Source organism: Lathamus discolor, chromosome 2 (assembly GCF_037157495.1).
Source record: "Lathamus discolor isolate bLatDis1 chromosome 2, bLatDis1.hap1, whole genome shotgun sequence".
Taxonomy (NCBI): domain Eukaryota; kingdom Metazoa; phylum Chordata; class Aves; order Psittaciformes; family Psittacidae; genus Lathamus; species Lathamus discolor.
In genome coordinates, this window is record NC_088885.1 from 144,188,462 (window position 1) to 144,206,386 (window position 17,925).

The following is a 17,925-nucleotide window of genomic DNA, read 5'->3' on the forward strand; positions in this document are numbered from 1 at the left end:
ACGTTGGAGCTCATTGTCCCAGTGCATGGGGATAGCATATTCTAGCTCTTCAAACATGACTAAAGAGAGCTTGATCATAAAGATCCTTGAACGTGCATATAATGCTATGAACTTCTGGACTTCAGGAATACATGTGCCCAGCTCATTCACTCAGTGTCTGGGTGGAAACTGTGGACAACTATGAAAACTTCAGTACAGAAGTAGGTTTATGTTATTTTGGAGAACTGAGTCAGCATTTCTCCTATCAAACTCATGAGAATCTATCCATAGAACTTGGAGATATTAATTTGACTATTTAGTGAAATTCAAGAGTAGCTACTAATGTCTTGGCATTAATTTGAAAAAAACATACATTAGAAGGACCAGAAGGATTATGTTTTTCAGAATTTAAAGAATTTGGCATTATTAAAGGAAGTGTCATAAAACATTTGTGTCTGTATGGTACTGTAGACAGTAGAGTTTTAAATATTTTGGTTTCACATGTGAGTCTGTGCACGTGAATGTGTATTTGTATGCATTTTTGTGGGACATTTATGATTCATAGAGATCAGAGAAAAAAATACAGAATCTTCTATTAAGAATATCTTACCTTCATAGTAAACTTTAAACCCGTGAGCGCTAACTGCAAAGTCACTTGTCAAGCGCAGTGAAAATACTGATTTTGTACTTGTCACAGGTGGAGGAAGATGAAATCCTGTTAACCTAAGAAACACAAAAACGCAACTCATGGTTAATTGTCTGAAAAATAAAACTGTGTGTAATAGGTTGCTGTTCCAAACAATATTTCATCATGGAAAGGACTACTGACTTAAAAGTATATAGTTTATAATACTCAAGAAAATTATTTTTAAATGACAGTTTATGGAATCAATATAAAATTTTAGTGGCTTTCATGGACACTGAACCAGGTAAGGTACACCGGTTTGAGAAAACTGTATTTAGTAGAGATGATAGTAATATATATAAACTTGATTTTTAAAGTGGTCAAGATTATAACACTTATTTTCTTTATTCCAGAAGAATAACCTCATCAACGTTCATACCAGACAAGCAAACACATAGTATTTACCTGTCAAAATGTGCAAAGAACAAGTTGAACAATTTAGATGTATATGCTCATCAGTGAAATCTAGACATACTTTCAGAGCCCAATTAGCCTTGTGTGGCAAACACAAGATTAGTGTGATTCATTCTATTAATGATTTAACTGTGCTTGTTGCTTAACCTTATTTTTACTTATTACTTTGAATTTAGAATTATAGAAAAATTCAGGTCAGAAAGGACCTGTGGAGGTCAGAGAGTTCAATGTCCTGATCAAAATAGATTTAGCATGAGAGTTGGTTCAGAGTATTCAAGATTTATTATTTTCCTTTCCATTATTAGAATAATAAAGTCACTGTTTGGGGTTTTTTTTTCATACATACATTCAGGGTCATGTTTTAATTTACTATTATATGTGATTCATTACCCTTTGCCCTTATTGAAACCATTGTTAAAGACACTAAAATAGCCAGGTATGCTACCTGGCATCATCATGAATAATGTCATTAAAACAATTATTTACAGACTATTTAGGATTTAGGAAATGCATTTGTTTTACTTGATTAAGAGAATATATTTTTGTTCTAACAATAAAATGAATTAATAAAAAGCTTACCTCTCCCAAATGTACATACATATAATGATTTGACAAGTTAATGCAGTTTTCCCATTAACTTACTCATAAACCAAGAAATACATTAATTACATTAATTACATACATTAAGACATTAATTGGTAAATATCACCACTTGCAAGTCAGCTGACCTGACATAAACCCAAGCCAATAATTTCAATAAAAGTTTAATTTGCAGCACAGAGTAAGTCTAGCTGATATCTTTTTGGCTACTCAATGAGTTGAGGAATTTGTGGGTATAAATGCATATCCAGCATAAGGGAAATACACATTTATCCCAAATTATTTAATTTGAGTTTAAACCATGACAGAGTGGTACATATGCACGGCTTTGATAGGTAGGGGATTTTTAAAATGAACATGCATTTTACTAGCATGGGAAGTGTTACAGCTCCTCATGCATGACACATCATTATTACAACTGTTTGATACCATGTAACTTTCAGGGTTGTGCCTTTTATCATCATCATTATGCTGCATGAACTCGGAAAGGTTCAGCTTATTTCTTTAAATTGGTTGCTACACTTAAATTTATATGAAAAATGCAGAGGTTTTATTTGTAATTTAGTGGATGCAAAATTAATTACAGTTTTTAATAACAAAACCATGCAAATATCACTTGGCAAAATACTGCAAGTTTTCAAAAGAGAATGTAATTCTCAAGCAATCAATGTCATCTAATACTTGAATATTATTGAGTGCTACATCACATTGTCCTCACAACTTAAGTATCATTTTTATGTAAAACTCTACAAAAAGTCATAAATGTTAGCCAAAATAGTTTTTGTTGGCATTTAATATTAAACCTAACATACATAAAAACCACAAAAGAGAGGTGCCAGGTAAGCAGCAATACGTCTGTAAGATAACTGTATGTGCGTAGTTCTGATTGTCATATATTCAGACCAATCACAACTAAATGGCTAACTTAAAGAGAGTACCCTTGTAAAAGCAGAACTTTAGGTGGGACATTTATGCAAAACAAGCAGTCATCTTCTTAAGCTGGTAACATCTGCATATTAAATGCATTTAAAATTTAAATTTCCTATAGTAGCTGAGATTTTTTTATCTACAGCAATTTTCTCTCTTACATTACATTTGCATAATTCATTCCATTTGCATCAACTTTTTTCAAATTTAAAATATTTAATTGACTGATTCAGGTGTCTCTCTGCTGCTGTTTTAGACACCTTGAGGTATTTGAAACATAAGCACAGAGCTGGTAGATATGACAGGGAACCAACATGAAACCTATGCTCTTCTGGAGAGCTGGAGGCCAGGCAGAATCTATTAGGATTTTACATGTTATGTTAGGCACTTCAGTCACCCCTTTTATAGTCTACCACTTTTCACTTTGGCAGAAGAAATTTATACTATGACAGTATTTCATTTACTCAGTCCTTGTTCTCTTTCATTTTTTGTTTTTGGAATTTGGTTGTCTAGTGTTCCCTGAAATACACAGACAGATCCCATAAGCAACTGATAACTGGCTCCTGTGGCAAGAAACCATGGGAACATCTACGGAAGTCGGAGAAAGAAATACAGCTTTTTCTATCTCAACTCTTAAAAAAATTATTAATTGTTCTGTTCTACTGAAATACTTGATTTGAGGTGCTGTAGTTCAGTTACAGTATTATCTAACATAACACTGTCCTGGTTTCTGCTGGGATAGAGTTAGTTTTCTTTCTAGTACGTGGTACAGTGCCATGTTTTGTCTTCAGTCTAAGAATAATGGTAATAACACACTGATGTTGCTTAGTTGCTTAGTTGTTGCTGAACAGTGCTTACCCTGATCAGGGGCTTTTCAGTTTCTCATGCTGTGCCAGTGAGGAGGGGCACAAGAAGCCAGGAGGGAGCAGACACAGGACACCTGACCCAAACTAGACAAAGGGATATTCCATACAACATAGCATCTTGCCCAGTTTATAAACTAGGGGGGGTGCTCCCGAAAGGGACCGATGCTTGAGTCTGGCTGGGTATCGGTCAGCGAGTGGTAAGCAGCTGCATTGTGCATCACTCATGTTTTTGGTTTTTTCCTCTTCCTTTATTATTATTAGTAATAATTTATTAGTAATATTATTAGTACATAATGTAATGTACTTTAGTTATGAAACTGTTCTTATCTCAACCTATGGGTTTTACATTCTTTTGATTCTCTTCCCCATCCCACACATGAATGTGAATGTGAAGTATGAAATTAGCTAGGTGGATACTCAAAGGCTACAGATAATTCTAGGAGTGCAGGAAGAGGTTGAGAGATATTTTTATTCATTCAGCTTTTCTATATTATAAAGATGAGATGTTCTTTCTGAAAAATATCTTGTCTACAGAAATTCTGAAACTCCAGTAGCAAATATCGTCAAATTAAAGATGATACATGTGCAGATTATGTGCAGATGTAATAACTATTTAGAATTTAGATATTATTTACATGCAAAAAATATGATGCTTTGTAGAGTAGGTTCAGTAACATGAGTCTGGAAATGTTTTTGTAATCACATCACTGTATAAGAATGGAGAACAGAAACCCTTGGTAACTGGGAACCAGAGAATGGGTATATGAGAGATAATTAAAGATATCTCTATAAATAACCCCAAATAGACCCAAGACTGAGGAGAAGAAAATAGCCATCATCACCATCATACTCTGTCAAAGAATTCAACCTGCTGGTTGTTTAACATAACTACCTTGTGGTGCCATCTTCATCCTACTAAGGCAAACCAAAGCTGCTGAGGATCCAGAGGAACGTCAAGAGGGTGAGAACACACCAGACAAAACAGGTAGAATCTAGGAAGTTTCTGTGCAATTTTGACAGTATTATCAATGAGATTTTTCTGTACTAATGAGTTACTTCATGCATGAGGTTAAGTAATATTGTATGTGAATTGGTAATAACTGTTATATTCACTGTTATGTTTGTTATGATTTCTTGGCCAAGTAAGACGCATGTCTCTAAGAACTCAGTATGCAAGTGCAGAAAATTTCCTGAGGTACAAATTAAGTGACTAAATGGCATTGGTTTCCATCCAAGAGAATAGTTTTGGAGGAATCTGTGTCATATATGGGGAAATTCTCTGATTTCATCCTTACATGTTTCTTCAGTAATGGAAAGGGTCAAATAGAGTCTGCAACAAAACATTGCCTTATGTGTGCAAGAATTCATAAATATTGTTTCACCATTAATACAGTAAATAAATTATAAGATTTTGATTATGTTTGAATATGAAAATCTGTAGTAATATTTTTTTGGTTTTGTAAGTGAAAATTAAACATTTCTAAGATGCCTTTTACAGCATGTGTCACTGTGTCTGTTCTTCCTATGAGTAACTATATTCTGGCATATGCTGTAGATTCACACAAAAAAAAAGTGCATTCAGCAGTTAGCAGTTGAATATGTCTGTTTTCTTTTTTTTAGGTGAATTTTAAGAGACTATTACTCCAAGAAGAATTATAATCGCTCTCACTCTTTTTTTAATCATCTGTATCATAATTTAAAAATGACAAATAAACTTAGATATATGGTTTCCAAGCTTTTAAGAGTTCTCACTAGAAATTTCTGAAGTTCCATCAATCATTTGTTTTCTGCTTTTGCTGTGATACTTGGGATTAACCTTTTTAGCATATAACAAGTAAACTTTTAGCTATATGCTGTACTTACTTTGAAACTCACAAGCCCTTAAAAAAGACAAACTCTCAGCTGCAGGGTCAAGTTAGAATAATCTTGTCATAATTGCAAAATTAAAATGATGGAAAGCAGTCTTGATTACTCATACAAAAGTGCTCCTAGATTAATTGTTTACTTGAGATTGTAGTGCGATAAATGACAGCATTTCCTCATTGCCTGTATATCTTAGATAATTGGTGTTTGACAAAGCAATGATTACACATTTAAATATGTAATTATAAAAGAAAAAGTAATTTTTTTTTATTTTTGTTTTTTTAGGTACACAGAATTCTAGCTTTTCTACACTCTGTTACTAATTTCCAAAGAAAACAAGAGTTACTCTACAATATTGCAGTTTGGACTGGATATTGCACAAAGAGATTCACACAAAGATTTTAAATTAATGGCAGTATTTTCATCTGATATCAATAAACTTTTGATTAACTCACAGAAATTTTACAATAGGAAGAGTTCCAGCCTAATTTGAAAGGTGTAAAAAATTTTTTTCCCTAATTTATACAAAATAATGAAGAAAATTAAAATGTGTCAACATACCCATTTATTAGAACCTTGACATCAACTAGATCAGGTTTCTCAAAGCCTTCTACACCCTGACCTTGAATGTTTCCAGGGATGGAGCATCTACAGCCTCTCTGGGCAACCTGGTCCAGTGCCTCACCACCCTACTTGTGAAAAATTAGTTTTGCTGTAACAGCAAACAAAGCAGTCAAAAATAATCATAGAAATATTGTTGCTAAGATCGATCAGATTAGATATAGGACTCTCGGATCTTCAGAAATGTAAATTCATATGTACAATATAAGTAGTTATTCTCAAAAATGTTCTAGTGTACTCATTTTATTTCTTTTTTTTTTTTTTTTTAGTGCCATAGCAAAACTAGTTTAGCTTTTCAATGCTGTATCCTTTTCTCAGGCTCATAATCTATACACCCATCTATGCATCCACGTGTTTTTGAAATTTGAGCAGAACCAACCATGTCCAAACAGTGTGTTCCAAGAACACTATAAAGTCAAGCAGCAATAGTAGCTAATCCAAGAGAGGATCAAACATGCTCCTAAAGAATTCACAGAATCATAGAATAAACACTTAGGGTTGGAAAGGACCTCAAGATCATCTAGTTCCAACCCCTCTCCCATGGGCAGGGACACCTCACACTAAACCATCCCACACAAGGCTTCGTCCAACCTGGTCTTGAACACCGCCAGGGATGGAGCATTCACAACTTCCCTGGCCAACCCATTCCAGTGCCTCACCACCGTTAAAGTAAAGAACTTCCTTATATCCAATCTAAACTTCCCCTATTTAAGTTTGAACCTGTTACCCCTTGTCCGGTCACTACAGTCCCTAATGAGGAGTCCCTCCCCAGCATCCCTATAGGCCACCTTCAGATACTGGAAGGCTGCTATGAGGTCTCCATGCAGCCTTCTCTTCTCCAGGCTGAACAGCCCCAACTTTCTCAGCCTATCATCATGCGGGAGGTGCTCCAGTCCCCTGATCATCCTCGTGGCCCTCCTCTGGACTTGTTCCAGCAGTTCCATGTCCTTTTTATGTTGAGGACACCAGAACTGCACACAATACTCCAGGTGAGGTCTCACAAGACCAGAGTAGAGGGGCAGGATCACCTCCTTCGACCTGCTGATCACGCTCCTTTTGATGCAGCCCAGGATACGGTTGGCTTTCTGGGGTGTGAGCTCATGTTCATTTTCTTATCGACCAGCACCCCCAAGTCCTTCTCTGCAGGGCCGCTCTGAATCTCTTCTTTGCCCAGTCTGTAGCTGTGCCTGGGATTGCTCTGACCCAGGTGTAGGACCTCGCACTTGTCATCGTTGAACTTCATAAGGTTGGTATCAGCCCACATCACAAGCATTTCAAGGTCCATCTGGATGGCATCCCTTCCCTCCAGCGTATCAACCAAACCACACAGCTTGGTGTCATCGGCAAACTTGCTGAGGGCACACTCAATTCCACTGTCCATGTCAGCGACGAAGATGTTAAACAAGACCGGTCCCAACACCGATCCCTGAGGGACACCACTCGTTACTGGTCTCCAGCCGCACATTGAGCCATTGACCACAACTCTTTGCATGTGGCCATCCAGCCAGTTCTTTATCCACCGAGTGGTCCATCCATCAAATTGATATCTCTCCAATTTAGAGAGAAGGATGTCGTGTGGGACAGTGTCAAACGCTTTGCACAAGTCCAGGTAGATGACATCAACTGCTCTACCCTTATCCATCAGTTCCGTAGCCCCATCATAGAAGGCCACCAAATTGGTCAGGCAGGATTTACCCTTAGTGAAGCCATGCTGGCTGTCACCAAGCACCCTGTTGTTTTTCATGTGCCTTAGCATGCCTTCCAGGAGAATGTGCTCCAAGATTTTACCAGGCACAGAGGTGAGACTGACTGGTCTGTAATTCCCTGGGTCTTCCATTTTCCCCTTCTTGAAAAGGGGGGTTATATTTCCGTTTTTCCAGTCGTCGGGAACTTCACCTGACTGCCATGATTTTTCAAATATGATGGCCAGTGGCTGAGCAACTTCATTTGCCAGCTCCTTCAGGACCCACAGATGGATTTCATCAGGTCCCATATACTTGTGCACGTTCAGGTTTTTAATATGGTCTCAAACCAGATCCTCTCCTACAGTGGGCCCAAGGTCTTCATTCTCACAGTCCCTGTATCTGCCTTCCAAGACTTGGGTGGTGCGGTCAGAGCCTTTGCCAGTGAAGACTGAGGCAAAGAAGTCATTCAGAACCTCAGCCTTCTCCAAATCCTGTGTAGCAAATTCTCCCAAGAGCTTCCTCAGGGGGCCTGTGTTGTCCCTAGTCTGTTTTTGTTTGCTACGTACCTGTAGAATCCCTTCCTGTTATCCTTAACATCCCTGGCCAAGTTTAATTCCAAGTGGGCTTTAGCCTTCCTAACCTGGTCCCTAGCTTCCCAGACAACAGCCCTGTACTCTTCCCAGGCTGCCTGTCCTTGCTTCCACTTTTTATAAGCCTCTTTTTCCCTTTGAATTTTCCTCAGCAGCTCCTTATCCATTCAAGGAGCTCTCCTGGCCCTCCTGCTGCACTTCCTTCTAGTTGGGATGCAGCACTCCTGAGCTTGCAGCAGGTGATCCTTGAATATCAAGCAAGAGTCTTGGGCCCCCCTGCCCTCCAGGGCTATATCCCATGGAACCTTGCTAAGCAGGCTCCTGAAGAGGCCAAAGTCTGCTCTTTTGACGTCCAGGGCAGTGAGCTTGCTACACGCTCTTCTCACTGTCATGGGGATCTCAAACTCAACGATCTTGTGATCACTGCATCCAAGGCTGCCCTGGAGCATCACATTCTCAACAAGCCCTTCCCTGTTGGTGAGCACAAGGTCAAGCATGGCACCTCTCCTTATTGGCTCCTCTACTACCTGCAGAAGGAAGTTGTCTTCCACACAATCGAGGAACATCCTGGATTGCTTGTGCCGTGCAGTACCGTCCGTCCAACAGATGTCAGGGGGGTTGAAGTCCCCCATGAGAACAAGGGCCTGTGAGCATGAGGCTTTTCCTATCTGTCTGTAGAGTGCTTCATCCACAGGTTCTCCTTGATCAGGCGGCCTGTAACAGATCCCCACAGTAATGTCTCCCACGGCTGTTTTCCCTTTAATGCTGACCCACAAACTCTCTGTAAACTGCTCACCTGTCCCCAGACAGAGTTCCATATTCTCCAGCCTATCCCTAACATAAAGGGCAACTCCCTCTCTCCGCCTGCCGGGCCTGTCTTTTCTAAGGAGCCTGTAACCTTCCATTCCAACACTGCAGTAATAGGAGCCATCCCACCATGTTTCTGTGATGCCTGTTATATCATACCCCCGTACACGTGCACACATCTCTAATTCCCCTTGTTTGTTCCCCATGCTACGGGCGTTTGTATAGAGGCATCTGAGCCGAGCTCCAAATGATGCCGTCTCATTGGCTGGCATTAATTTTGATTAATTGGAATGCACAATTGTGCATGATGGCAATCAAGTCACTACTCATTACTGAATTTTGGAGGGAGAAATAATGACTTTCTGTTGTGGTTTGAGCCCAGCCGGTAACTCAGAACCACGCAGCCGCTCACCCACACTCCCACACTCCGCACCCCCCATCCCCCCACCCCCCCTTCCTCCCCGCACTCCCAGGGGGATGGGAAGGAGGATCGAAAGAATGTAACTCCCACGGGTTGAGATAAGAACAGTTCAGTAACTAAGGTATAACACAAATCACTGCTGCTACCACCAATAATAATAATGGTAAGGGAAATAAAAAGGGAAGAGAATACAGCTGCTCACCACCCGCCAACCAATACCCAGCCCATCCTGAGCAGTGATCTAGCTCTTCTAGGGAACTGTCCCCAGTTTATATACTGGGCATGACGTGCTGTGGTATGGCATACCCCTTTGGCTAGTTTGGGTCAGGTGTCCTGTCTCTGCTTCCTCCCGGTTTTCCCTCCTCCCCGGCAGAGCATGGGACTCACAAAGACCTTGGTCGGAAGTCATTACTGAGCAGCAACTAAAAACATTGGTGTTTTCAGCTCTGTTCCCAGGCTGAAAGTCAAAAACACAGCACTGCACCAGCTACTAAGAAGGAGAAAAATGGCTGCTACTGCTGAACCCAGGACACTTTCATATTGAATTTCTGTCTCTTTAGAGATATGTTCTAATTATTTTTCTGACACTATATTAGAAAACAAAATAATCCACCACAATTAAAGTTGTAGTAGGTTCCTTTTTAATCCTTCCTACATCAAAGTCTTTCCATTGACCCAATATATATTTTCCTGTAGTGCTCAGATAGGCAAGCATCATGCTTTTTTGCTAGTATTCTGCTATACTTTTAGAAAAATAACTAATTTAAAGAGAAACTATTAATTCTTTTATAATAAAGAATTCTAGGATAATTTAAAAATGGGAGATTAAAACTGGTAAGATGAAGTTCAATTACCTTGTTGAACTAATTCTTTTGTATTAATCCCAGAGTTTAAAAGCATTCAGAAACAGATTGGCCATGTAGCTAATAAGGAGATTCAAAGTTTAGCAGTATTATCACTGAAAGAATTGTTAGAGTTTTAAGAGGCATATGAAAATCTCACGATTCAAGAACTCAATCTATTTCTAGGCAGTGAGCTGAATTGATGCTCTGTAATGTGTGTCATTAATGTGTGCATTGGGTGCAGGTGTCCCGGCTTTGGTGAGGAGAGTCCAGGGGCGGTCCATTGCTCGACATAGATGGTTCCAGCCAGGTCCCCAACAGATACATTGCAGAACACAGCTGAGTGCATCAGCAAAGCTGCTGGCACCTCTGTGAAAGCATATTTAAGGAAGGGCAAAAAGCTGCACAAGCAGTTACAAGCAAAGAAAGAAAGTTTGAAAAATAGACCAGTGAACACCAAGGTCAGAGAAAGAGGAGGAGGACATGCTCCAGGCAGTGTAGTAGAGATTTCCCTGCAGCCCATGGCAGACCATACTAGAGCATGTAGACCATGGAGAACCCCACACAAGAGCAAATGGATATTCCCTAAAGTAGTTCACAGCCCGTGGAGAGGACACGCATTGGAGCAGCCCATGGAGGACCCAGGCTGGGAAAAGTATGAGGAGAAAGGAGCAGCAGTCTCCCTTTCTCAGGTGGGAGATGAGATTCCCATCTCCCCTCTGTTGTTCAGGGAAGGGGAAGGTTAAGGAGACAATAAAAGAGTGAAGTTATGCTGAGGACAAAAAGAGTGAAGAAGAGGGGCAAGGTGTTTAATTTTATGCCTTTTTTTTTTTTTTTTCTTCACCATCCAAATCTCTTATTGACTGGCAATTAATTAAACTAATTTTCTCCGAGTTGAGGCTGTTTCGCCTTAACTGTTTTGATAGTGTCCTGGTTTTGGCTGGGATAGAGTTAGCTAACTGTCTCAGCCAGAACCAAGACAGACAGTAATTTCCCCATAATTTCCAGTAAATGATTTCCCCATCTTTATTTTTGACCTAGGAGGTTTTTTTCACCTCATTTTCTGTTTCTGTTGTGTTGTTGAGGGGGAGTGGTGGAGTGACTGAGTGGACACCTTGCAGGCAGCCAAGGTCAACAAACCACAATGTCTAGTGTTTACACACTAGTCAGAACAAATGTTTTTGAAATCTCAGAAGAGTATTGGAAAGGGAAAACACCATCTTATTTACTACAGCTAAGTTTGAATCTAATTGGTGTTTAAGCTTTTGGGTATGCATTTGCACATGCTTGTGTATATGTTGATAAGTTATTAAAGGTGCTGCATTGCAACCGAAGGTATTGCAAGCTTGGTCTGCATTGTTGTGGTAAAATTGAACTGAGTTTCGTTTTCCAGTTTTCCTTCCAAGGAAGCAGTTACTTACCCACTGAAATAGGAAGCAAGTAAGGAGTGTAAAGGCTTCTTTAAAAGTATTCCAATTCAAATATGAGTGGGAGTAATGCCTACACTTCTTATATGTCTATTCAATAAGTTTAAAATAAGCACACAGAATTTGTCATAATAACCTATAAAACAAAGCAAACAAGATCGAGCAGAAGTGGCTAACTGGGTTCAAGTTTTGCTGTTTTGCTCTCACTAAAAATGTTCATAAAAATATCTTATACTTTATTCAACAATTCATTAACAAATCAACATGATTTATGAACTCATTTTTTTTTTGTCAAATGCTAATTTTTCCCTGTCAAAATGCAAAACTGCTCATGCAATCTATTATTTTAAAATAATGATCATAGGTCAAGGCTGAACATTTTTAATTGAACAGCTGCTTTGAACTAAACAATAAATTACTCATCAGGTTCTGGCATGATCATTATATTCCTTACAAAGAGTGTTTCTAAAAACTGCTACTATCCATTATCAGTGTGAAACTTTTATTATACAACTCAACTGTTTTCTAGCACCAAAAATGAAGCAGACTTTATAAATAATCGCCTTTCCTGTAACAGTCAATTCATTTTAATACATAAAAAATAGGAAGAGCTTCAAACAGTAACTGGGAAGAACCAGATGTCTCAGTACCATAGAAATACTATTTAAAAGTCTATAGGGTGAGGATTTGCATGGTTCATGGGTAGAAAACTGATCAGAGCAAAACATATCTAACCAATTACTTTTAGAGCACTCAAAAACATTCTAGGTCCGTTAATTAGCAAGAATTAAAAAATTATGAAGCATACAGGACATATTTTTAGCCTTTATCAGCCTGAATATTATGACAATGTAGTTAATTCTCCTCATCTTTTTAAAGCTGGGTAAAGATGTACAGTACGTTTTAGCAGCTCTTGGACCTTTCTAAACATGAAAGAGAGGAGCCTCCTCCTTCCAATTTTCCCACAGCTCTGATACTGACTTGGCAGTCTCATGATCTTCACACTTCTCTGTGAATTGATTCATTTAACTGTCCTGATGAACTAATCCATTAAAAATGAACCCAAGTCAATACAGTTAGCAAAGGGAAGCATTTGCACAAGGGAATATTGCCTGGTATCCCCAGGATATCAGTGCCAGAGACAGACAGCAGTGAAGGGAAGGATCACACAGCCAAAGTCAGAGGAATATGTGAGCTGGATTTGCTTCTGTAAGTGACAACAAGCTTTTAGATAAGCTTAACTATCTTTTGTAACTTGCCTTAATCTGTGAAAATAGCACAATATGGAAAGGAGAAATACCATGTTTGGCTTATCACTGTTGTAAGTGCCAGGAACTTCCAGATGAGCTTCAACTTACACCAAATATTCTGTGGAGTTTTGGAAGTCATCCATGAGCAAAATGCTTGTGACATTATCACAACACATGTTATTTCTGTTCTGGTACACAGATAAAATTGTAGTAACAGGGCATGTGAAGGAGGAAAAGCGATCTGCCTATATCTCAGAATCTATGATTTTAATAGGAAAACCTCGCTGTCTTAGAATATAAAGTCATTATTGAGTAACATCAACAAATAGAATAAATCAATACTGAATTAAGCCTCAATATACTGCAGGGGAGAAAGAAGTATGTATAAAGTTTTTATTTTTGACCACTGCAGTGAGAAATTAAGCTCTCAGTTTCCCGTATCTCTCCTGAACTGCCCTTGGCAGGGTGGGTAGAGGAACAGCAAAACTTATACTTGCATGGGAGGGGAAGGGTTTCAAAGCACAGGAAGAAATTAAAAAACAGGGCAAGAGAGACAACCAAATAAAGCATCAAGTGGAAGAGAAAAAAGCCAGGGTATTGGAAAAGAATTTTCATTTACAGGTCAAAAATTCTGAGACAGATCTGGTAAAAAAGCTGTGACACTATTTGACACTATCAAGCCATAAATGTGACTCTATAATGATCTTTACAGAACCCAAAAAGTAAAGGGCTGTAAAATAATGTATTTTTTACACAAGCAGAATGTATATACTATATTATAACTAAAATGCTGTAGCAAAATTTCTAGCAGTAAAGTGAAAAGCATTTGTAAGAAAGCTGCATCTGAATTTAAAATAGAAGGTAAGGTCCCTCTTCCAAGAGACAAAAATCGAAATAAAAAATTTGGACTTGGAAAACATAGATTTTCCTTCTTAATTTTTCTCTTTCTGTTACATAATCAGTATATGTGGAGTAATTTTTTCTCTTTCCATCCCCACAAAACAAAAAGGAAAAGACTTCCTGGGAAGAAAAAAGCTCCTTACAGTATAATTAAGTTTCAGATTTGTTAAAAAAGTCCTGTGGGCAATGGACTTAATACAAAACCCATTGTAACCAAACTGCATCTTCCCAACAATTTCCATGGGCTTTGAGTCAGACCTTTAGTTCCTCTACAACCCAGCTTTGAGCATTCCTCTTAAAATAAACGCGATTTACATTTGTTCAGTAATTCTCAATAAGGCTTTTTCTTGGTTTTCAGACAGAGAACACAAAATGGACCACTGAAAAACAGCACATTTGAAACAGACTAGTTAGCATGTAAAAATACAGAGCACTTCAGTTTTAGAGTCTTTTTTTTTTCTTTTTCCTAATAGTTATAATAAACATAGATAGGCAAGCATTACAAAAGTCATTAGTGTAAGGACAAAATGGATCTTATCCATTGACAACAATAAATGCACAACTAGAATATTTTTCTCTTCTGTATGTCTTGACAATGTAGTTTACTGTGTGCCATTCTTCTAGGTATGAAAGCACACGATGTTGTACTATAAAAAAAAAAAGATTTTTTTCTATTTTTAAATATTTAGGAATAACTAGAATTAATATTGCAGTGGGAACCAAATAAATACTTTTCCAGTTTTAAGAACACACTGCTGTGTGTATATCTGCACTGCTCCAGTGGTAGATACAGTGATTTCAAAATACAGTACTTTTCCTTATGAAGTAACACTTTTACTAAACATTACCAAGAAAGTCCACTATGACAAGGATTTTTTTTTTTAATTAGATGCAGAATATCCATGGTTTTGGCATGCTTTTTTTCACACTTTGAGTACCACAATTATTTCAAGAAATAAATTTTCAAAGATTTTCTTACTTTTGCTGCAGACAGGTAAGAAAATGCATCCAGTGTTAGTCTTTTTATTTAGGATTGGATAATAGCAATGTACATCTATAGCTACATGTCTGCCAGTGCTGCATCTAGTATGTATATGTTAATAAATGAGAGTAGGTTTAAGTAAAAATAAGTGTATTATACATTATTATAAGCCCACTTAGCCGATATTTTTTGAAATCATCAAAGAACAGGTTAGGCTGTGTTATGTTAATTCCATATATGAGTAATTTTGCCTGACATTAGCAAAAAAAATACAGTTTTCAGCAAACATAATCAAGATAGTGGAGTAAAAAAGACTTTTAAGGGAAATAATCATTGCTGCAAACAAAATATTTCCCTGAAAAGAGGATGAGTGAGCGACCCAAATTTCATATCAACATAAGCAGTTACAGTTGTTACTTTTTACTAACTGATAAAGACAATCAAACAAAAAAAACTATGCAGAAACATTCAAACATTATTTGGATATATGTTTTGTAAAAGTGCTAAAAATAACTTTATGAAACCACTGAGATATAATGTAAAGTGTGAAATCAATGCAAAATTATTCTCAGGACACAATCCATTTAACTGATAACAGTGAATAGGCTTTCTTAGAACATTAAAAATTGGTCCTGGTCTGTATCTTTTTTGCAATTTTACCTTTGAATTCATTACAAGGAATAACTGACCAATCTGAAAAAAAAACACTTTGTTTAAGCAAGAAAATTTTTATTAAAAAGATAACAATACTGGAAGGGACATTTAACAAGGGCATGCTGGGATAGGACAAGGGGGAATGGCTTTAAACTGATGAATGGGAGATTTAGATTAAACATTAGGAAAAAGTTCTTCACTATGAGGGTGGAGAGATGCTGGCACAGGCTGCCCAGAGAAGCTGTGGCTGCCCCAACCCTGACAATGTTCAAGGCCAGGTTGGGTGGGGCTTTGAGCAACCTGGTCTAGCGGAAGTTATCCCTGCCCAAGGCAGGGGGGTTAGAACTAGATGGTCTTTAAGGTCCCTTCCAACCCAAACTGTTCTATGGTTGTATGAAAAAGCACAATACATTGTTTATGTGCTGAGGGTTATAACTTTGAAAAAAAAAAAGGAAAAAAGAAAAATCAACAACCCCGCAAATCCAAAAACCAACAGAAGCAAAACCAAAACAGTAACATCTCAGTTTTTTAAATGGCTTCTTCTTAGCTTATTTTCAGTTAAAAATTTTCTTACAGCTGCACCACATCAATCAATGTTAAGAACTGGGTTGTGTTAGCATAAAAATTAAACCTGGTACTACAGCATATTGGTCATTAACCTAGTGTGGTTCTAAGCAAAAAAACAATGTCCAATAATATTCTGACAAAAAAAAAACAGATTTAATTTCTCTAGACAAACCATCGAGAAAACCTTAGTCACAGAAAAATCTACTTCACCTGAAACAGAGAGATAAATAAGCTTTTAAATTCTCCACATAAAACTGAACAATCATGTAACTCCAAAGTTCAGTATATATGAAGCTGAAAGCCCATCAGAATCTTATTTATTACAGGTGCTGTTATCCTACAAATAGAATCCTGTCTGGATTTTTTTTTAGTTGAGGGGTTTTTGTAATTTTTAGTCAAGGCCACTGTGAGATCTTAAAATAAGTGATACTCAAAAGTGGAAATTTCACAGATAGGAACTACAGATAAGAAATATAGTAAAAAAGAAAAATTATGAAAGGACAATTAATTAAAGTGGGTTTATAATATAGACAGAGATGGATAAAATGATTTTACTGAGGAATGTGGAATGGAATTGAATGAAAAATAAACTATAGACTATTGTTTGATAGTGAAAGCAATATTGTGGAAACAGGAAGGTACAAATCCATTCATACTGTGTTTTTCATGGGAAAGCCTAGTCGAATCCATTCTTTTCCATTTTAACTTCAAAAAAAGAGCTATCTCCATTTTGATGTTTTGGCCTATTTGTCACCATAATTACAGAAATTATAATACACACCCTGAGAATAAGGCATATATATAGTACTTATATGTGGAAACATAGTTCCTTTCTATAATACCTTTTTATAGTATTTTATCTGGAAAAAACCCCTTTAACTTATGTACATAATGAATAATATTATTTTTCATACCTCTGAGTTCTCTATTTTAGCCAATCAGAAAGTTTACTTGATTTTCTTTGTTCTTTTTTTTTTTTTCTTACTTGACATGGAGGACTTTATGATGATTTCATATTTTAGATAATTTTTTTAGTTCTATATTTAAATATATTTTCACTTCCAATAATCACTTGAAGTCACAGAGGAATTAAAAATAATTAATAGAAACTATTACAGCCATGATTCATTTTCATATGGTCTGCTATACAAGCTTGCAATGACACTGGGACTAGGCAAAGAATATTTTTGCAATTATTAATAATCAAAGGGCTATGAGAGGTAATTACCTTGATTAGCATGTCACTGTGACTTTTTCATTCAGTCTGTATTTATAGAGCTGGATTACCAAATACCATACTGCACACTTCCTATGAAGGCAGTAATCTAAGAAATTACTTAGTTTCACATTTTAAAAAAACCTATACTTTGACTTGATTCCATATTTTGCCATTGGAGAAAACTTGTTTCAGTGGTTATGATTCAAAAATTGTGTCGTTTAATATTTACTGTTACCTTTCAAAAGTACAAAACTTTTTGCAATTTACAAACAACTACTTTCTAAGTGACAACTGAAATACTACAGTATATGAACATCTAAAGTACAGAAATAGAAGTGCAGCTGTTTTCACTTAGGATTTTGCCACTTTCGTGTATGTAGAGTTCCATGTGGGAGTTTGCATGGGTCTGCTACACCCTTTACGGCATCTGTCTCTTTTCACTCCTGTCATATCTTACTTGTTGCTTACCAAAGTTTCTTGTTTTTTTTTTTTGTAGAAATTCGTGTAATAAAAGACATACATCAAAGATGCTATCTATCTATGTATCCTGTCTCTTCGCATCATTCCTTATTTTTATACTTAGTGTTTATTAATTAGATCCTCACATTGGGCCTTTTTAATTTCAC

The 17,925-nt window shown here is 37.2% G+C and overlaps 1 protein-coding gene across 3 annotated transcripts in view; it reads right to left on the reverse strand.

The window, feature by feature from the left end:
- CSMD3 (CUB and Sushi multiple domains 3) overlaps positions 1 to 17,925 on the reverse strand; it is a 614,489-nt gene that overhangs the window by 498,559 nt on the left and 98,005 nt on the right. For all 3 annotated transcript variants that reach the window (XM_065668828.1, XM_065668827.1, XM_065668826.1), the window contains exon 3: positions 590 to 702. In XM_065668828.1, the coding sequence (XP_065524900.1) occupies positions 590 to 702 (113 nt within the window). The remainder of the gene's footprint in view (positions 1 to 589; positions 703 to 17,925) is intronic.